This window comes from Stegodyphus dumicola, chromosome 12, assembly GCF_044657685.1.
Source record: "Stegodyphus dumicola isolate Sdum_Otavi_A_Nest chromosome 12, ASM4465768v1".
Taxonomy (NCBI): domain Eukaryota; kingdom Metazoa; phylum Arthropoda; class Arachnida; order Araneae; family Eresidae; genus Stegodyphus; species Stegodyphus dumicola.
In genome coordinates, this window is record NC_140779.1 from 9,618,900 (window position 1) to 9,642,342 (window position 23,443).

At 33.3% G+C, this 23,443-nt stretch overlaps 2 protein-coding genes across 5 annotated transcripts in view; one reads left to right on the plus strand and one right to left on the minus strand.

Annotated features, from left to right (window-relative positions):
- Positions 1 to 2,152, plus strand: part of LOC118186083 (nuclear exosome regulator NRDE2) — a 66,448-nt gene extending 64,296 nt beyond the window's left edge. For all 4 annotated transcript variants that reach the window (XM_035356088.2, XM_035356089.2, XM_035356091.2 and 1 more), the window contains exon 12: positions 1,869 to 2,152. In XM_035356088.2, the coding sequence (XP_035211979.2) occupies positions 1,869 to 2,009 (141 nt within the window). In that variant the 3' untranslated portion in view covers positions 2,010 to 2,152. The remainder of the gene's footprint in view (positions 1 to 1,868) is intronic.
- Positions 2,153 to 13,538: 11,386 nt separating this feature from the next.
- tzn (hydroxyacylglutathione hydrolase tenzing norgay) lies at positions 13,539 to 14,568 on the minus strand. Its single transcript, XM_035356099.2, has one exon. The coding sequence runs from the start codon at positions 14,481 to 14,483 to the stop codon at positions 13,707 to 13,709; it is 777 nt and encodes a 258-aa protein (XP_035211990.1). The 5' UTR covers positions 14,484 to 14,568; the 3' UTR covers positions 13,539 to 13,706.
- Positions 14,569 to 23,443: the final 8,875 nt, after the last annotated feature.

Consider the following 23,443-nt stretch of genomic DNA (forward strand, 5'->3'; position numbering starts at 1 on the left):
AAATTTAACTAAATAATATGTACTGAAAAATTTGTAGGTAAATAAAATTTAAATTGGTGTGAAGACGTTTATAATGCAAATATTCTAAAAAATTAACATGTTTCCTGTCAATTGCATGATGAGACCTAAAATGCTAATATCATCTAATAACCAGTAACATCCCAGTGCATTATGAGACTTATGTTTTCACATTCTGGTGAAGCTTCAGATATCTACCTTGGCAGTGAATGTGTTAATAACTGCATGTTATACAATTTAGTCAAGTTATATATCTACTACAATGTGTATGCAGTCTAGTTTTTACGAGGGTTGGAACTTTAATAGTGGCAACACAGCTGAAAAAACGCTATGCAACAAAACCAAAGAATATCGCACGTGAACTACATACCTACCTTACCTCTCAGCAAAAAGACTCGTCCTGCCTACGTCACACACATGCGGAGTGACACAAAGAACGGATCCTTGTATTAGCTCGCGGTCTAAAGTAAGTCTTGTCAGGATGTTTTCAAAACAAGAACAACGATGTTGGATAAAAATTTAATGTACCAGAGGTCGTACAGCACGACAGTGTCATCAAGGGCTTCAAGAGGCTTGCGGGGAATCTGCATTGCCTTACAGAACCGTAGCAAGATGGGTGAAAACATTCAATGAATGACGCCAAAACGTGGCAGACATGCTGCCGCCAGGTCATCCGAGTGTCAGTGATGCAGACGTGCAAGCTTTTACCGCACTAATGGACAGTCATCGCTGCCAAACGATTCGTCAGCTGGCCAGACAAACAGGATTAATGCATACGACTGTGCTGCACATTCTGAAGGAACGCCTGTCCATGTGAAAAATTGCTTCACGATGGGTTCCACATCAATTGACAGAAATGCAGAAATGGCTACAATGCGATACTGCCCGAACCCATCTGGAACGCTATGAGCGTGAAGGAGATGCTTTTTTACGCCGTATCATTACGCTGGATGAGACTTGGGCCCGACCGTACCAGCCAGAACTGAAACACCAATCAAATGAATGGCATCATCACGGGTCACCACGACATTCGAAATTTCGTCACAACCCCAGCTATGTGAAAGTTATGGTGATTCTCATGTACGACTGTGATGTTGTCATCCTAACGCATACCGTTCCCCCACAGCAGATCGTCACTGCGCAGTATTACTGCTCATTTTTGGAGCACAATCTCCGACCAGCGTTGAGAAAAAAACGGCGACACTTTCTGCAGAACGCTCCTCTCATTTTGCATGACAATGCTCGGCCACATGCAGCGCAAGCTGTGACTGATTTGTTCAAGCGATGGGGCTGGGAAGTGCATTACCATCCACCATACTCCCCAGATCTAAGCCCTTGTGACTATGACTTAATTCCTAAGATGAAGGAAACTGTTCCTCCTCACTTCCAAACTGTTCCTGAGATTCTTGCGGCAGTAGACCGGTCCATTCAAACTATCAACAAAACAGGCACTGCTACAGGTATTCTGCGACTTCCACATCATTGGAAATGAGTTGTATACAATGCTGGCGACTATATTGAAGGACTGTAAAACATGGTGACATGAATCACTTTTGTATTCCTTGTAAATAAATAGTTGCCACTATTAAAGTTCCAACCCTCGTAATTAGTGCAAGAGTGTTGAAATTCTATCAGCAGTATACATAAATACAAATATTTTCTTTTTTAATCTTCTATGTTAATAATTACAGCAAGCTAAATAATCTTTGAAAATTGTTCATGTAGAGTAATGAATTATTTATACAGTGTAAAAGTTCCTTTTTTATATAATAACCTAAGATGCAATTTTATATAACATACATATAAATTTGAATCAAAACTCCAAACTAATGTTTGCCTTTCTCTTCTAGGAATTATTAATGGATGGAATCAAGTATTTTCCTGAAGATGTACAGCAAATAATAGATTTTATGATTGAAAAACAAATCCGTATTCATACCCCATTAGAAGAAGTGACACTTCTTATGGAACATGGTATCCAAGAAACTTAATTGCATTATTCATTTTCTAACAGTTACGTCTGTGGAATTATTTTAAATACACCTGATCTTTTTGCTCACTGTTTCATTCTAAACATGCCATTGAACTTTTTTCTGTGTATATAAAGAAAATTAAATACATATATGTTTTATAATTTTGTTCATAAAATGTGTTTTTCTTTAAAAAATATTCATTTCATAGAAACATAACCATATTGTTTCTAACCTTTCTACATGGAATTCTGTACATTCAAGCAAATTTTTCAATTTATTCACATGTATATAACATAAATATTAGATATTTTACCATGGAAAGTTCTCTAGAGAAGCATTTTTTATTAGTATTTTCACAACAAAATTTTATTATACAATAGATTGTTTAATAAAAGTATAAATATAAAGAGAATTAGCCCATTTATTTGTTATTGCTTATCAACAATCTTCTATCCTGGTATTTATTGCTCTTCTATCCTTTTCTTAATGTAATGTATTTGTTAATAAATTAAAGTAAGCAATAAAATTTTTTGCAGAAATTGGCTGTTATCATAAACAAATTACTCTTATTAAGACACAATAACACGCCAAGTAAATACTAATTCAGAAGTCAAACAACAAAAATCTGCGTTATATTTTCAAATTTTCACAGGACTTCATCAACAGATGGCGCCACTAGCTTATTTTCTGACCAAGCTTTCGTATCTTATCTGATCATTATATCCTATCTCGCGCTTTTGCAGCTGACGATGGTGGTTCGGTAAAACCATCACTCTTATATTAAGATATTCCAACTGAACATAGTCTTAAGTGAAGATCTGCATAAACATATGATGATATATATATAAACAATTTAATAAATCATAATAAATTGCCTAATTTTAAACATTAAATTAAAAATGAAAATGCAATCAATAAACCAAGTAATTATCGCCATTGACCCGAAATTAGTTGACTTTTCAAGGGGAACAAACTAACTTCTGATCAATTAACATATTCTGATTAATAAATAACATATTCTGATTCTCATGTACGACATAAATTAACATATTCTGATTAATAAATGCAAAAGTGTTTCATCTTTTCTCAATTATGACAAAAACGCTTTTTAGTAAGACAAGTTAAGTAAGTTGAGTTTAAGTAAAATTGCTAATTAGAATTCAGTTATTAATTGGCTGTATAAATTTTAAAATCAATCTTAAAATCGAGATATATTCTTATAAGAGTGAGTTTGACTTGAGAAAATTGTCCCTCGACACTTTTGCCTTTAATCGTAGTAATTCAATGCAAACTTTGCAAAATTAATGAATACAATGCAATCTTTGTAAAAGCAATTAAACAAGGAAGAAAAGTTGAATAAAAAGAAAATATTAAAAATGTATGAAATGGAAATTTACATAATATGCATTAAAGGCCAGAAGCTGAATTAATTAACTTATGTGTTTGATAGCTGTTATAGAGATACATGTCCATTACTTTCTTCGTACTTATACATATATATATACTAATATTTCATCATATGTTTATGCCTTTCATATATTAAATCTAACAAAAGAACTTTAAACATATATATATACAACAGTAACTTATTTGTTGACATTTTTAATGGAAAAATAAATAATGGGACTATTCTCTTGATGTTAAATAATTTGATACCCAACAACAAATTTATTACAAACAGATGACATTTCTCAGCCTATGTTTAAATTTTAGGTTACCAGCCTACTTAACCAAAGTTCAACCAAACCAGAGGAGACCCTAATTATCAAGAAGAGAGAGAGACTAATATGAAGTTAGAAGTATGCTAATGACACATAAAATGTACATTTTTCTCGGCATAAATAAGCAAACAAAAAGAACAGTGGCCTAAAAAATTTAATGATGGATCATGTAATACCTCTAAAGTATACCACTGATTGATTATTATATAGTGATTTACAAATCTTTATTATTTCTACACAAAAAAATTTAATCATATGACAGCTTTATATTTATTATATATTTCTCAGGTATTTAATTTTTTTCAAATTCTTTTATATGGCTTCAAGAAACGAAATGCCCAACATTTCTAAAAGAAATATACAATTCAATTTTCAGAATCCCCTTATCTTCCTTAAAAAATTTTAAATCTTACATGCAACTACTTAGCTACTAAATCTATAATAACATTAATACCATAATTACTTTCCAAGAAATTCGGATGAAAATATCTTGGTATTTTACATATTAAAATACGTCATATAGGATGGCATGTATTTGCAGTTTTAGTTCTCTATGCCATAATATAATGAGATAGGAGCAACATAGATAATAAGTGTATAAGGAAGAAAAATATACAGTATTTTTATACAACTTCTAATTTTTTTTTTTTTTTTTATATATATATATATATATATATGTTTACTCTTCCATTTCACAAAAGATGGACACTTTAAAAATTAGTAATCTAATTCAGTAATGCTTGCTCCAGTGTTGCATGTTCACCGAGTGACAACCTTAGTGATAATGAGTTGTTTCTGATTCTTACACATCAGAGAATAAAGGGCATGCCATAGATATTTGATTAACATTTCTGATTTTCTCCAGTTTTGAGAATATTACATATCAGGGTCCATATACATTTCTGTACATGGAAATTAAGTACATTTAAAGACAATTAACAAAAAAAATTAAAGACCTGTCAGCAAATGGGAACTCAATAAATTTAATTTAAGATATTAATTATGCCTGAAGTTCACTTTTGTAATACCATCCTAAGAATAAAATAGATCCGTAAATAGAATGCATTATTATTAAACATAATTATAAACAAATTTGAGAAGAAAATCAGTTTATTAAAATTTATCAAGTACCATTAAATATTTTACACTTATGATAGTTGGTCACATTTGAAAGAAGATTAGTGACATTTTATTTATGTTTTACTAACAAGTTAGCTTTATGCTACTGTTTTCTTTTATGTCTCGTTTCATCACATATTTGTTCAGTCTAGAGATTTAGTAAACAGCAGGTAGATTTTATATCAAACGGTTTAGGTTAAAATGATAATTAAAATCATAATCAGCATGATTTGTAACAGAAGATTCGCTATTGCCACTGCTGTTGCTTGCCTAGAGACAAACCTGCTGATCAGAACAAGTGTGAAAGCCTGATGTAAGCACGGTTGGCAAGTTTTGAAAGTTAGTTGTGCTGTGTCTCTCTGACGCAATTAACCCTTTCAGGACGGGCGTCCCATATACTCATTCCCTAAGAACGTCTCTTACAGCCGGGCGTCCCATCGACGCATCAGTAAAGATCGCATTCAGAGGACGGGTGATGCGTATACACATTTTAAGGTGGAATGATCTTCTGAAGGCCACTAGATGGCATCCTGTGTCCATTACTTTTGAAATGAACACAGTTTTAGGTTCCTGAGCTTGATTTTGATATATTCTGCTTGACTTTGGTATTTTACTCATCAGCTGTTCGAGGGGGGGGGCGGAGGGAAAGCGTAAACAGAGGTGGGCTCTTTAAATCACTGCGTGCTAATGAAAACATAAACATTCTCGTATCTGATTTATATCCAATTCCTTTTTTTATTCTATTTTTTCTTCTACTATGTACGGTCTTTTAGGGTTACTGTGCGGAGTTTTTTTATGTTTAGCATTGCCTTCAGATATATTTCCGTTCCTTCTTTTTATTTAGGAAAACCTCACCTCCAGTCTATTATGGCAGAAACGCGCTATTTATCTGAGGAAGAATACCCTCGTATGGTTAGTGAACCATTTACTAATGCAAATGAGAATACTGATTCATTTTCTAAAGAGTTAAAAAGTGATACTTTTTCTAAGAGTTACAAAGTGATACTTCTTTGTGCTTCGAGATTTACTACACTCGTTTTCATTTTAAATTTTGTTACTTCTTACTGTAAATAGTCTTTATTGTGTTCTTTTTATTAATTTAAAACTTTATTGATGGATTTTATCAATTAAAACTGGAATAATTTGAATAGTGCTTCCGAAAATTATTTTAGAAGAAAAGCAATTTTTTAAGTATATTTTCATGTAAAATAAAGAAAAGAATGTTTTAAGGGCTAATTTTAACATATATAAAAGCTCAAGTAATAATCTAAAATAATACCAAAAATTACGATGCTAGAAGTGAAACTTTTATTTTTCTGATTTTGTTATAAAATTAGGCTTAGCGATGCAAAACCTCCGTCCTGTACGGTGACTGCCTTCGATTCTCTTCCGTCCCACACGAGCGTCTTAAACAAAGATGCGCCGTTGCGAAAAGGTTAAGTATCATATCTTCGTAGGGTTCCTAGGGTTGTTGTAACCCAGTTAATGTACTCTAAAATTCCAATAAGCCACTAAAGCACCAGAAGTGATAAGCTGTTTTTTTATTATTTTAAGTCTCACTAGATGCAAAGAATAAGTTTTACATTAATTTTTATATTTTTGTGCTGTATCTTGTGACCACAATAAGAATTAATGAAAGGAATAACTCACTTTAACATGCAGAGATAACTTTTAAGGATGAGCAGTTAGTTACAAATAATTAAATTAGATTGTTAGATACCCTTAATCGTTATAGATTGGCATGGCCACTATAGAATTTTATTTCTTAAAAAAGCTTTTTTAAAATCGCAATCTAATAATATTTCATAGTTTATATGTAATTTATGACACTGATTCTTAAACGATATTAAGATTAAACATTAGAAGTTGTTACAACAACACTCAACAAAATATTTACGCATCTTTTTAACTTGAAGCCTTACCAGATATTTTGGCTAATTTATATCAATTTCCTTCTCTTTAAGCATTTTTCTAACAATTAGAAATTTGTTTCAATACACAAATCAGTGTTCCCACTAATTTCTGCATGTTTTATCTCCTAACTTGTGAATTTCTCAACAGTGTACATGTAAAGTTTTACTTGATCTGGCAAAAGTTAAATAGTCCAAAATCCCTGACAGACATGAAGGAAATTATCACTATGTCTGATAGTAACTACAAAGTCAGATAAAGGTTTAAATAAGCCTCTTATTTAAAAAGAAATTAGAACATAAAGGCATGTTTTTATGCTAGCAAAATCAACCAAACCTTCTGGTGATGTAATTAAACAGGAACAGTCAAATTCAAATTAAAAATGTGGAGTAGTAGTTAAAGACTACACAATTTAATTTTAATTTAAACTGGCTAAGTAACTCTATCATTATAAAAAATTCAAATGTTGGCTATGGTAACGCAAAGACGAATAATTACAAATTTATTAGAGCTGGCAGGAACCAATACATCATGTAAGCAGAGGCCAGAAACACACTTCTGTCTTACACACCCAAAACCTCAATTAAAAAACTATCTAATCGATTTGCATTCTGGTGAGGAAACAGAAAGGGGAAGTTATTGTAAATGCTGAAATTATAAACTAGTTAATTTACATAATAATAATTGTACATATCTTTGAAGAATAATTTTCTTTCTTCAACACGTTTTCTCTTCATTTTGGGATGTAATTAAAGATATCTGTTATTATAAAAAGCTACATGCATTTAAAATGTATAGAAGCTGCTAATTTGATTTCTTTAGTAATATGAACATTCAGAATAAATATAAAATGGATAGATACTACAGTCCAGTCACATTAATGTGACCACCACGTACTTTCCATGTCAGAGTTAAATAACCAATCACAGAAGGCAGGTGGCAGCACAGTGCAGTTGAGCGTATGTAAAGGGTGTGTGAGGGTTTCGGAAAACATTTCAATCGTTGGCGTAATGCAGAAACGAAGCGATTTATCCGACTTCCAAAAGAGCATGATCATTGGCTTTCGGGCCAAGGGTGGAAGCATTTCCGAAACGGCTGAGTTTGTGAACTGTTCGCGTGCCGCCGTGGTAAAAGTGTACCGTGCATGGCAAAATGGGGCTGTCCAAAATCAGCGACGTGGCAAATGTGGTGCACCACGGGCCATAGATGACAGAGGCGAACGACGGTTGCGGAGATGCGTTCGGGCAGATAGACGGGCTACCGTTGAGCAACTGACCACCAAAATGAACCAAGGGGCTACCAAAAGTGTCTCCCAAAGTACTATTCAGCGAACATTGCTGCGTCTGGGCCTCCGAAGCAGACGCCTGGTTCGTGCACCTATGCTGACTGCTGTTCATCGACGGCGAAGGCTAGAATTTGCACGCCAGTACAGCAGCTGGACGTCCACTGAGTGGCGACAGATTGCGTTTTATGCTCCATCGGACAGATGGACATTGGCGTATAAGGCGTGAAACCTCTGAAAGGAACCACCCTGCAACCATTGCCGGAACGGTCCAAGCTGGAGGCGGGAGCATTATGGTCTGGGGAATGTTTTCCTGGCATTCTCTAGGTTCACTGATCATTGTGGAAGGCACAATGGATCAATACAAGTACGCATCTGTCCTTGCAGACCATGTTCACCCCTACATGCGCATTGTTTTTCCTCAGGATGATGGCATCTTCCAGCAGGACAATGCGAGGTGCCATACAGCTGCCAGTGTACGTGCGTGGTTCGAAGAGCACCAGGATGAGTTTACCGTCCTCCCCTGGCCAGCAAACTCACCTGACTTAAACCCAATCGAGCATCTGTGGGACCATCTCGATCCAGTTGTTCGCGCCATGGATCCTCAACCGGGTAATCTAGCGCAGCTGGCCACGGCATTAGAGTCGGCATGGCTCAACATCCCAGAGAACACCTTCAGGGACCTATGTGACTCTCTTCTTGCACGTCTCGCAGCAGTCCGCTCTGCGAAAGGTGGTTATTCTGGCTTTTGACAGATGGTCACATTAATGTGACTGGACTGTGTATATACTATATGGTAAGGACTGTTTAGAGAGCCAGTGAGGCAGAATTTTTAGAATTTAGTGCGGCACCAAGCAACAAAATCTAGAAATGACAAAACTTTTAGAATTTAAATATAATCTAATAAAGCAGGCACTGAGAGCAGAATTTAGGATCCAAGGAGATTGCATTAGGTGAGAAAATGCCTAGTGTATGATGCATTAAGACATATAAGATAAATCTTTTGAATTGTCAATTTTCAATTTCCTTATTAATAGAAAAATTCCTTTCTATAAATGCTTGTCCATGTGATAAGAATAGAAGCATTTTTGATATTTTCCATGCTTATGTCTAGTGAAGGTAGAGAACATATAGGAAGATAAACGTATTAAGAAAAAGACTTCTAGTATTAGAAGTAAAACAATCAAATATTATGTTTTCATTGTTCTTCCCGAAATCCATCACAAACTTTCTGCAAAATATATCCATTATGTGTTAATACCGTGAAGTAATTTTTCATTTTGTCACATTTTCTTGGAATCTTCTAGAATCATGAGTCTATAAATCTTGTCTTCAATTTTTTTTAAGCTTTCCAAGTTGCAGTGTCTAAAATCCTAAAGAAAAATTACCCTTACCAATTCTGCAAGAGCAATAAAACAGTGATATCAATTATTCTTAAAAACAGTATCATTTTTTGTTGCAAACTGCAATACAATGGTTCTCCAAAAGTCAATCATGGTGATCCATTCCTACCATATGTTGATTGTAGTTATGAATCAGTCAAGGTTGAGGAACTATATACATGCTTTTTCTTTTCCAGCCAGGAGCTTTATCTGGTCAAAACTTGTGACCATTGAAACACACCTATTGACATTATACTTATTTAGTAAAATTTAATTTTTGGTATCAAACCTAAAGCCATATGATCCATGAGGAACAGATTCTAAATCTTTTTTTTGACTGAACTATATACACTGTGCCTGTATCTCTAAACTTCATTCCCTTCAACTTATAAAGCAACGCATAGCTACTGTAAAAATTGTCAAAATATACACAATAACTTTTTGGATTTTCCACTACCGATAAAATTTACTAAACTACTCTGGTACCTAAAGGTTCTGTTTCCTGGCTATTTTCTTTTATAGCATAAATTGAGAAAGAAAACCATTATCCATCTTTACTTTAACATCGCCCAAAACTTAACCCAAACCAATCTGGATTTGATTCAATAAATTGCTTCAGAGTAGGGCGATCATAAATACTTTACAATCATTTCACTGATTGACAAGTTTTCCTTAAAAATTCCAAATTAGTGAAAATTGTTTTTCACTTTTTCAACTGAAGATCTCAATTTACGGTATTTGTCATTTCTTTTGGCTTTAGAAGATTTTATTTCAAGATAAACATTCATACTAAAAGCATTATTCACAATTGATTGAACCAATAATCCCTTTCAGATAGCAATATATGAAAGTTACTAAATGCAAGAAAACCAATGAATATTTTGAAGCATCCTTTGTGATTGTAAATCCGTGGAGGTTCCCTTTGATCACAGCTTACCTATAGTTTCTTCCATGATCATATCATATATCTCGTAATTAAAAAATTCAATAAATTTATTATATTTTGGGGTGTTTCATCAGTTTAGTATTAGTGTTAAAACTTTGTATCATTATCATTATTACCGATTGGCGAAGATATATGAAATATTACATAAGCGTCAAAAATATCCTGCGTAGTTCCTGACTGTCAATGACACTTTTTTCGAAAATCTCTCTTCACCACACCCCACATGCCTTCAATATTATTTATATGAACTCCCGTTTCTGGATCTTTAAACGTGACTGCATGATTTACAGGACTTCCAACAGTCAGATACAATAGTTGTACCTGGCAAAATATTTCGTTCGATTACATTCAATAAAGCTTCTTTCCTTCTATCCTCAACCACTTCAAAGAAACACCTTCTCGTCCCTCGTTCTTTTCCCACCACTCATTTACCTCTATTATACTTCTGCTTCCCAAATTTACTTTCATCTATTTCAAGAACAAATCCCACACTGATGATTTTTAAGTTCGCTTCGTAAACCCAGAGCCACGTAAAAATCAAAATATCATACTCAAATAACTTTTTCAAACCAGGTACCCTTTCTGATCGAATGCTTCACATAGTGACCATCTGAAGCTTTCTTCCTACAAACCCATTTAAATTCATCTAAACGGTTTTTATGTTCAACTAGACGCATATCCTTCCTACATACAGAACACTTATAATGGCTACTAAGTAAACCTTCATTTACATACCAGTCAATTAACGCTCTTTTCCCCTTTCGCTCCAAATCGTACAGAAACTTTAAATTAATCTTACTACATTCAGCCATTCTACTGTCTAAACAACCAAACCAACACGCACCACAAAAACGCTTACACAGAAACATCCCATGATTCAAAATTTCCCAGAATCATGCACCCGATTACGTTACAAAAGGTTTTCCATAACATTCAACTACTCAGGCTACCATAAATGAAACAACAACTTGGCGATAAATAAAACAACTTCGCCATAATACAAGGGGTACCTTAACGTCTACTCTAACCTCGCAACCACCTTAGTAGAAATCACCAAAGCTTCAGAATACAACAAACTCTGGTTACCATGTGCATAACAATTATTCAGGCAGCCACGCACATGACAAATATTCATTTTCCAATGTTGCCATTTCATGTGTGTTTCTTTTGTTGTATTCCAAGTTCAATGGCTTTGATAGAAAAATTATGATTATTTTTTATCCTAAACTCAATTTTAAAATTTGTGCTTGTATGATTTTCCAATAATAAAAGAAAAGGAGGCGACATTTAGGCAGGAATATATTATTTTGCTGCAAAATTAGTAAAGGAAACAATGCTTTTAATTCTTTCTCAAACAGATCATTATGAAATTTCCACCTAACAGAAAGAAAACCATTTGTTTGTGGATTGTCATTTGAAATAAACATATAGTTTACATGTAGAATATGTATGTAGTACAGTCAAAAGTCGTTAATTCGGACACCCATAATCCGGACCTCAAAGCTAAAAACTTTCTGCACATGCGCCGCGTTGACACATAATTAATAATATAAGCTAAAATAGTATATATGGGTATAAGCTAAAATTATCTAATTATCTATTTCAGTTAATGTTGATGATTGCGTTGTTCCTTAATCTTCAAATTCGATCCGGCTTATTATTTTTTGCAGACTGTAAGAACAATTTTATAAAAGTAAACTTGAACTTTCGATTATGTCAAATAGAATTTCCGATGCTGGAGCTCCCAAAGGATCTACAAAACGAAAGTATGTTTCGATGTCCATCAAACAAAAAGTGGAATTGCTGCAAAAAATGGATAAAGACTTGAAGAAGGTGACAGAGAGGGTAGTGAAAACGAAAAATTTCGATTGACAAGTTCGTCGGTATTCTCGGCACAGCAATTACGGGACTTCAGCGGAACTTTGTAACTGAACAAGAAATTATGTCTGTTTATAGAATTAAAGAGAAAGTATTAGTACAAAAAATGAAGCAACTTAAACAACTTGCATTGAAAGAAATGTTTAATAAAGTAAACAAATAAATATTAAGCTTTTTTTTTTGTAAATTTTGATACCCTTTAGATTATAATTGTTCTTTATTTCATAAATTACGGTTTCATATTTTTAATTTTAGAATTTCTGCATGCCATCTTACAAGATTTAAACTGATGATCTATAATCCGGAAAAATCGATAATCCGGAATCGCCAAAGTCCCGATTAACGGCTTTTGACTGTATATAAATTTTTACAATAAAAGTAATTGTTCTTCCATAAAATTTGCCAAAATGTCCCAGAGGTGGTTCTGATAATACACAAGTACCTGAAAATGTTATAACAGTTCACCACTTTTTTTTTCATAAGTAAACTGAGATGCATCAATCAAACGCGTACCAAGCTATATATTGGCGAAACAGAATTAACCCTGTATCTCAATCACTCAATTTTCTTTCAGCCATTCTACTTCCTATCTTTAGGAAATATTTTTAAAGTGATAACGACGGTCTAATATCTAATAAACAACTGATAGATAAGACTGATGAATTAGTCTATATAAGTTTTCAAAATTCTAATTTTAAATGTCTCTAAAGATAGTTGATTTGATTTTGTTCTGCTTAAGTAAAAACTTAAATCAACAATAAGTTGTTTCGACTTATGATTCTTTTTGGAACTGTACTATATAGAAGATTATGTCCTTAAAATGCCTTAGCTGTATGTTAAAAGGTTTAATGGACATATAAGAAAATATGATATTTCCTTTATGAACAAAATTGTATACTTTTTATATTATATCCTAGAACATATTACATATATTTATATCATAACCTGGAAATACAAAAATAATTAATTTTTTATAGCAATTATAGATTTATTTTCAACATCTATAAAGTATTCTAAATACGACATTTTGACTTAGCACAATTATTCAATCAACATATAAAATTAAACTTAGCACTTTCAAATGCAAATATTTGGTACACATATACAAGCAAAGGAGGAAATAAAAATCTTGCTTATTTATCTGCTAATATATTCCACATGGTGACACAAATTTCAGTGAATGGGTAATGATTAATGAACTCCTTTTACTCACATACTTTTCCACTCGAACTTTCTTTCATGCAACTATTTTGAAAAAATACAGTGTTTAATAATTTATTATATCTTACAACTTATTACAAAGAGAAATTTTACTGAACATGAATTTTTATTTCTTTTGACTCAAGTACAGTAATGAAAAATGTATATAATAAATTCGTATCTTTTCTATTTACAACATTTGAGAATCAAACATGTGATTAGTAAAACATTTGCAATTTTTAATTATTCATAATGTTTAGCATTAAACGATAATACTTAAATACGGGCTGAAAAGTTATTTTTCTCATTGCGCAGTGCTTGCATAGCAAGAATAGGGTCACTCTGACCAGTGTGTTTCAATACATCAGTTTCATGTACTCGCATGAATGGATTAAAAGTTTTCTCATCACCAATAGTTGAAGGAACCGTTGGTTCACCTGCAGCTCTTTTGGTTTTTGCCCACTTAAGCCGATCATGAATAACTGTATTACCTGGCTCCACATGAGCAGCATATAGTAAGTTCTTTGCTGTGTATTCATGACCACAATAAACTTCAGTGTTATCAGGCAAAGAACCTAAGATTTTTACCAAAGCTTCATACATTTGTTCAGCAGTGCCTTCAAAAAATTTTCCGCAACCAGCAGAAAACAAAGTATCCCCCGTAAATACTGCAGGAGGACCTTGTGAACTGTCTTCAACAAAGTAACAAACATGACCTCTCGTATGGCAAGGTGTGAGTAATGATTTGACAACCAAAGAACCTATATGGAATTCATCACCGTGAGATAGTTTCCTGGTTAAATCTGCAATATTAGCATCACCTCCGTATACCTCTAAACCACTTTTCAGTTTAACTAATTCAGCATTTCCACCAGCATGATCCCAATGATGGTGAGTGGTCAATATTGTTGTTAGTTCAACTCCCTCTTCTGATACCGCTTGCAAAACTTTCTTCGGTTCCACAGGGTCAACAATTCCTGCTTTCTTAGTTTTTTCATCAATAATTAAATACATATAATTGTCGTCAAGGGCTGATAATATTTTAATCTTCATATTTACCAATATATATCACTCGGTTACAAGATACAGACAAACTTCTTAGTAGGTTTCGTTGCACCGTAAATCTAAGCATTTGAGCCCGAAGAAACACATGATCATCAAGGATCAAGGAAGTTAATGTACGGAATGCGTTAGGCTTACACCGACTCTCAGTAGAATCCGTGTTGGCTAGGCTAGGCCTTTAATTCCACATCATAAGAGATAAAAATAATTACATCAAAAGAGGGGTTCATCTAAGGGAAAATTTTGAAGCCTAAATTATAAAAAATAAAAGCTTTTTAGATAATGCTTTCAGCATGAGAAAAAGGTAAAACTCATAGAAGGTCTTCTTAATTAAATTTCGTTTAAAAAGGGCCAGAATTTAATTTTTAAAGAGCAGTCGTCATTCGAAGAAAGCATGATGCAAAGAATCTTGTTTGATTGATTGAATGACCAATAGATGGTGCTTCAAATTCGTCTGCGACATCGAACAGACCTGAGCTGAAAGTTGTTTGCACTATGTTAACTCTTTTCGTAGGAAGCTATACCATAAAGGAAAAAAGACTGCAGGAAAAAAAAAGAGAGAAGATACTCTTTAAAATTTCATACCATTATACATCTTGTGTTTTTAAGGTACTGATTTTTCTACACAGATTTCGAGTATAATATTGCACAGTACTCATAACTCCGTGATATGTTTTAATGATGCATATTACATGCCTGTATATTATTTTAATTTTGAACATCATTCTCAGTCAACCTCACAAATTCTTCTGACAGCTAATATCAGCAAAACGCATACAACACGTACTTTATACATCTTTTTTAAAACTTGCAAAATCGATTATTTATTATTAATAACACAACATAACCCTTGAAATTAACATTAATATCTCATATATTTTCCTACAGATCGAATTTGTAACCTTCTGACAAAAAGTATAGACTACTAAACTGAAAACTGGGATACTAAAATAAAAAACAGAAGATGAAAATATACTAATGTAGCAAATTATAACCATCAGGAGTGAAGTGCTTGGAAAACACACACATTCTTGACGAAAATTATAATCTAACTAAAAACATATAGTGAATTTTAGTTTCAAAGAGGTGGTGTGATTACTAGTGGTGTAACTAGCGGGTACGAAGCAAAGAAACTAGCGGCCACGAAGCAGTTTCTTGAAGCCCGCCAATAAATTTCAGTTATGCATTTGTTGTAAATACGGTCTGGAAAGATTTTAGCTATTTGAAATTCGAGTTTACATTATTTTCATTACCATTAAAAACGAACATGAATAACTTACCAAAAAATCAACGAAGGGAGCAAACTAATTTACAATGTTATATAAATCTTATTCAAAGATCTGAAGACACAAATTTTATTAAATTTCATCAATACTTCTGTCAAAAAATAAATAAGCTCAAACGCGAATTTCTGCGCTAAACAATCGCTTTGCTTGAGAACATATTTATACTTGAACAGCTTCTTTCATCAGTCGAAAATCAATAAGAACAAAACGCGAATGATGGATGAGCATTTGGAATCTGTGATGAAGAATAGTTTTTAAGGGTACAAATTTATCAGATTCGAAACGTCGTATAAGAAAGTAGAAAATAAAGAAATTAATAATTTTTACATACAGATATAAACGACATAAAGCTCCCTATAAAATTTAATAACCATATAAAACTCCAAAGTACTTTTATATATGCGTCGAAGGAAATTTTAATAAATGAGGGAAAGAAATTAGTTTCTAATTATTCAGTTTTTCCCCCTTTCCAAGTTTTTCTCTGAAGAAGTTTTCATAATTTACTTATGTTTAATTTTAGTTAATTAAAGTTCTTTAATGATCAATTAGAGCAATTTTAAATGTGTCAGCCTGAAAATTTAATATTTAGGTATTTGAATATTTCCTTGTACTGCCTATCAAATTATACACATTTTTTGCTGCATTTCATTTAAACTTGTTTTCTCTAATTATTTTAATTTAATTAACCATTACGTCAAGGTAAGCTGAAAATAAACGTAAAATCACAGATATTGAAATTAGAATCTAGGTCAACTTTTGACGTAAAGAAGTCAAATTACGTATTAACGCAACCACCTTGGCGCAATTTGGGGATTTCTTATAGATGAAAAGGTAAAACGTTACTTATCGGGCGCAAGGCTGATGGTTTTCACGCCTTTTCTTAGAAATATTTCCCAAATTAACGATATTTATCGTAAATTGGCAACATTATCAATATATGAAAAGAAAACATTCTTTAGCAATTTAAAATACAAATTTAAATTATTAAATAAAGATTATATAATAAAATAATAAAAAAAAAAACTTACATATTTCTTCAAATCGTTTTGCAACTTTTTTGCGCTTTTCTTCTTCTAAAGTACTCAGCGTTCTCTTTTCACTTAAAAAAAAAAAAAAAAAAAAAAATTACAGTTTGACTTTAATCGTCTGCAACAACAGCTATCCAGGAAATGCGTTTCTTCGTTGTTCGCTTTAGAACATTTTCAGCAAAAGTCTGTATTCTTGTAGAAATTTTACTGCAGTTTCGTCCATTGTTGGCAAATTCCCTAAGCTCATATTTTAAAACTAAGATTAAAAAAAAATATCACGATGTGCTTGTAAAAATCGTCCGAATTTCGAATACAACAGAAGAAAAAGTATATGAAAATGGTGGCATTACTTGACTGAAGGACTCAATGACTTCATACAACATATAACGACTTCATATTCAGTATATATCTCGTTGGAAGGACTGGTATGAGCATGGTTGCCAGAAGTATGGTTATACGCACAGTTTCCGGAGTTTGGTGCATTTTGAAAATTTGGTGACTTCTGCTAAGGTGGTTACATTAATACGTAAGTACCAATATTTGTTACAATTCAAGCATCATTTATTCAAAACATTGCAGTTCCTTAGCTCGGGGTTTAGTAATAAAAACGCTGTCATTTTTCATCAAACTATATTCGTACACTTTAATATAGCAAATGAATTTATAACAGATATTATTAGTAGCTTATATTCATTGTAAAAATTGCCATTAAAATGTATATTACTTAGAAAACATTATTTATATATTGTAAAGAAAATGGGTTTGTATAGAAATTTTTAATTACTATTAAAACTGTGAGTTTGAAGTTTTCGTTTTTTGTTACAGACGTGTGATAATTTTTTAAGTACCATAATCTTTTAAAGAACAATTTCTGGATGGTTTCAAAATTAAGTTTAATAAAGTATTATTAGAATGGCCATTATCACAAGTTTCCTGAATTAAGAAAAAATCGCATCCATCAGTAAGAGTAGACGTTAATTCTATAACAATATTTTTTTTTTTTCAATTTTTTTTTTTTATTTTCTTCGCTTAATAATTTTTGTATTACGTCATAAATATAAGTTACAACATCTATAGAGAAGTAATCTATTTGTGTCTAATTCTTTTAAAAATTATAATTTGCATTTAATTGCAGATTTTTTTCTAGGACAATTAATTTTGAGAAGTAATTTTAATCAAAGACAATTTTTACTTCCTTGTACGAAGTAAAGGAAGTATTGTATTCACGAAATATTGAGGGTATCGTATTTCAACGAAAATATCCATTTTGACCTCTATCGAATGCAATTTAACAATTATTTGTGTGACATCTGTACGTAAGGGCAGAATAAAGAACTCTTTTTTTTTTTTTTTTTTTTTTTTTCCGAACGGATTATAAATGTGATTTAAAATGGATTCAGAAGAGATTTTTTCGTGACGTCTGTCGTACATGTACGTTGCTATGTATGTGTCTTGCATAACTCAAAAACGAATAGCCTCAGAACGTTGAAATTTTATATATAGAATTAAATACTTAAATTCATTGAATACATACCCACTGTGTTACTTGGCTCGGTGAGATCAGTTCTTTTTCTTTTTTTTTATTATTCTCATATGTTGGTAGATTGTGCATGTTTGCTTTAAAAAAATGATTGAATTATGTTACTCTTTTCTTCGGTTAAGGTTTTTAGCTCTTTAACTAATGTGCATGAAATAGTTGTAGAATTAACAACAATTTAAAAATTGTGTAAGTGCTGCTAAGCCTAATTTTTGTTTACTATAGAAGCCATATTTGTTTACATTTGAAACTTAGCAGAATAGTGAATTAAGTCAGTTTTTGCACCTTCAATTTTTTTTTTTTTTTTTTTTTTTGGCCGAGTGGAACCAAAAATAAACTTTCAGTTTTGTGCACCGAAAACTCTGCCTTTTTGCCTGTTGGCCTAATCGTGTGCTTTTTCGTCGAAAAGGGAATTTTTTTTTTTCAAAATGAATTACAAAACTGATTTAAAATGGATTCAGAAGAGAATTTTTTTCTTGGCCTCTGTACGTACTTACGTATGTATGTATCTCGCATCAGTCAAAAAAACGAATAGCTCAGAACGGAACGTTGAAATTTTGTATATAGAATTGTTATAACATTTAGTTGTGCACTTCTTATTTTGGTTGCAATCGGTCGCACCAAAAGTATATATATATTACTCTCGATTCGTTACAATGCCCTAGAACCTGGACCTCTCGAGTACGCGCTGAGTGTGCTACCGTTACAACACGAAGGCATATTGGAAGAAGGGAGGAAAGGCGATTGGGGATTAGGAGGCCCAGTCGCCATCCACCACCTTTTAGTTCGGGCGCCACTGTAGAGACATTGGGTATTTTTGAAGCAGGAGTACATGAAAAAGGAGCTATACCCTCGCCGGGACTCGAACCTGGACCTCTCGAAAACGCTCCGACTGCGCGAAAGCACGCAGAAAAGAGGGATAAAATACCTTATATGGTATTATAAAAATCTTTGAATCATTTTATGAATACAAATGAGTCGAACGGAGAGCTCAAACGAAAATGGTGCCAGCCCTAATAATTAGAAATAATTATGATATCTTAAGGTCACGAGTTAATATAAAAACACAATGTAGTAAGCTACGAGACATAACAATTAATGATATTTAATACTTTGAAAGGTAAAATATTTAAAGTAATAAACAATTACGAATTTACAGATTCGTGATTAATTATTATTACATGCGAAGACGCCCTTAAAAATAGAGAAAAGAATAAACAATTCTTTAATGAAATTCGTGTTTTGACTTCGTGGATAGTGATTGGTTGTTTTGATTACATCTGAGAACGTTGCATATTTTGTAAATCTTTATCAATTGTTTGATTAGCAAACTCAATGATTTCAAAGCGAGCCATGGCAACGTTGTACAGAAGAAACATTTTTATCTCTAGCGCGCGAGAGTGTGTATGGGAAATTCTAAAGATATGCTCAATATAAAATTATTTGGAGATATTGCTCTTGAACTGAATTTTATGTTTTAAGTGGGAAGAACATGATATTTAATAAATAAAGGTAACACAAAACGTTAAAAAAAGGCCTCTTTAGACGTAATTTAAAATTTGAAACCTTTCTCTCTCTCTCTCTCTCTTTTTTTTTTTTTTTTTTTTTTTTTTAGTCCAAAGGGATTTGAATCCCGAAGGACTATTAGTTTCGTTTTGGCATTTTGCGTCGGACGGATAAATGTCGGTTCACTTTTCAAACTGTTGCCATAAAATGTTAGAGTCCTGCATTATATTTGAAGAAATTAAATAATGAAAATCTGCGTAAATGTATGTATATTTCTCACATTGTCATAAAATAACGGTACATAGAGTCATCGAATTTTGAATAACGTAATCCTCCAACGAATATGAGCATGTGGAAGACCCAATTTGAAATTTGAAATTTGTTTTATGATCGATTTCCTATTTTTTAAAACTTTGACGAATTTTTGATTAACAAACTCAAGGATTTCAAAGCGAGCAATGGCAACGTTGTGCAGAAAAAACATTTTTATCTCCAGCGCGTGAGTCTCTGTATCGGAAATTCTAAAGATATGCTCGTTTTAAAACTATTTTGCGATATTGCTGTTGCACTGGATCTTATGGTTTAAGTGCGAGGAACATGATATTTAATAAAGAAAGGTAACACACAAAATGTTAAAAAACGCCCCTTTGGACGTAGATTAAAATCTGAAACATTTCAGATTTTTTTTATTTATTTATTTTTTTTATTTTTTTATTTTTTTTATTTTATTTTATTTTATTTATTTTTTTTTTTTTTTTGGTTAGGATAAAATTTTTCTAAAGAATTTTGCTGGATAATAGAGGGGAGTTTTGAGCAACCTCTAAAGTTAGCAATATTTCCAGACGTAAGACAGCTGCAACACTTCACATTTTCAATTTCAGTCTTTTTGGCACAACATTCAAAACTTTTATGAATTCCAGCATACTTCACGCAAGCTATGTTGATAAGAAGGTTGACGAGACTGTAGTTTGCGAATAAGTCCAAATCCATTAACAGATTCATCTTAGTTCCTTTCTAACGAATTTGTTTGGCTGAGGCAGTATGTAAATAAAATGAATCATGTGTTTTTTATTTATTTGATTATGACAAAACACACAAAAGGTGTTTGCCTAAGGAGAGGGATACTTTCGTGGAGGATTTCATAATAGATACAGACGCTTCACATAAAAAAAACTCATTCTATTCGCAAGGATTTGAATGAAGTGAAACTACCAGTGTTCACGGAATTTCCCGCTCGGCCGCTGGTGATGGAAATTTAATTATGGAATAAATTATATTTATAACAAATTGATAAGTCGAGAGCGATTTATTTTTAACTAAAATTGCTTGCCTGCCTTTTTTTTTTTAACAATCAGGCAGAACACTAGGGAGAAGGGGTTCACAGGCCTGGCATTCACTTAAGATGCCTCACACGCTTATAATACCGTAATCAGTGGCGTAAATAAGGTACGAAAGAATGCCGCCGCCTAGGGGCCCGAAGGTTTAGGGAGCCCTTGAATGTCCTGCTGAACTACATTCACATGGGTAAACTTAAAAAAGACCGGATTCTTTTATAAATATAAATACTATGGCCAAGGGCAAGGTCACCTCATAAAAGCTGAATTCGGTGTTACATACATCGAAATGCCGAGTATCGTATTTCAACGGAAATATGCATTTTGACCGTTCCTAAATTCATTTGGACGGTTCCCCCCCCCCCGTGACTTCTGTAGGTACGGATAGAATAAAGGGCTCTTCCTTCCAAAAAGGATTATAAAATGGGTTTAAAATGGATTCAAAAGTCACATTATTCAGTGACACAGTAAAAGTTACAGCTATAATGCCATATTTTCAACTTCACAATTAAATTAGAATATGACTGCACTGTATTTTCATTAATCTATTTTACGACTGTCGATTATAGGCTCTACGCCTACCTTACAGCCTACAGCTACAGTATCTCACGTGAGTCTGAGTATATGCGGTACGCGCAGCCATGTCTCTCTTACGCTCAGGGCTATCTCGCGGAGATCGTGTTGATTCGATTGTTTGAATTTCTTGATCGGCCGAAAATCGCTCTGACCCACCGGGCAGATGCCCTATCACCCGCCGGCGCTATCCGCCACTGGCCTTGAACACCTTATAGGTGGCAGTGCGATTTAGCTCAGTTTCACCCCCAATTTTGATGGAGAGCACCCTGGAGGGGACGGATCCGAGGGTTTTTCACCCTTCTTCAACTACCACTAACCTCTCGAGAGGACTTTCGGGTCGCCACATATTTAGAGTTCTACCATGCCGCACAGACACTATACATTTATAAACAACCATGCCTTCTCCGGCATCCATGCTTCTCCTGGAAATCTAAATGCATATACTAACGTCCTTGTAATCGAAGAGTGTTTAAAAATAAAAAATATATTTTCCCTTTTTGCAAGCTTGTTATTTTAAAATATAAAAAGCATTACTGAAAAAAATTATTCTGCCGAAGTTCTAGTAATATGGTAGGTCATAAGCTTACAAGGCATCCTTGATGAATTTGAGAGGACACAAGCTGTTCATAAAAGATATCCTTGATGGATTTTGGGAGGATATAAGCTGTTCATAAAAGATATCCTTGGTGAATTTTGGGAGGACACAAGCTCTGTTCATAAAAGATATCCTTGATGAATTTTAGGAGGATATAAGCTGTGAAGATTAGGTCTGGGAACTTGGTCTTGGTGAAGATTAGGTCTGGGAACGATTCATAGTTTATCTTTAACACCTGGAACGAAGCAACGTTGAGTAATATACATATAAATAATATTTATATTCATTTATTGGCACGACAGCCTAAGATGATCCATGGCTTTTCTTACAGCTCTCGCCCACTTCGCTCTATTTTTGACCAGAACTTTTCAAATTAGTAATTTTAATACTATCGATAAAATCCAACCATTGAAATATGGAGCTTCCTGTGACTACATCTTTTGACAGAAAAGTTCCAGGACAAAGGTCGTAAAAAATAGAAAATTGCATTTATCAAGTATTGATCCTAGCTACTATCAAAGTAGTCCCCTTGGCTATCTACGTATGTACAAATGCCAACGTTTCTGGAGGTCTTGGAAGCAAGCAGGGGAATCTTCAACTGCGATGCCTGCAAGCTCATTGGTCACAGTCCGTCGGATGCCCATTGATGAAGCTTTCTTTTCAGTCACCTTTTCACTTACGGAAACAAGAAAAAATCATAATAATCTCTGTCACAAATGTGGAATCACGTCTGGCTTTATCCAATAGTTTAGCAACAATTCTTCGTCTTTCCTCTTTTTGTTCATCTGTTAGTGAGTGAAGTTGCATTAAGTTTCCGTTTCCCTAAATCTTCGCGTAAAATCTCATGACACACATCACGATAGAAATTCAGTTCTTCTGATATTTTACGCACAGTTACACGACGGTCTTCTTGCAATAACTACCTTCACGCTCCACGTTTGCATGTCTATGTGCTATAGAAGGGCGACCAGCTCCGGGATCGTCTTGCGCTGAATCTTTGCCTTCATCAAACCTTTTGTGCTACTCGAAAACACGACCATCTATTGTGTCACCTAGTAAATTTGCGTGGAAACACGGTCAAGGTTATGT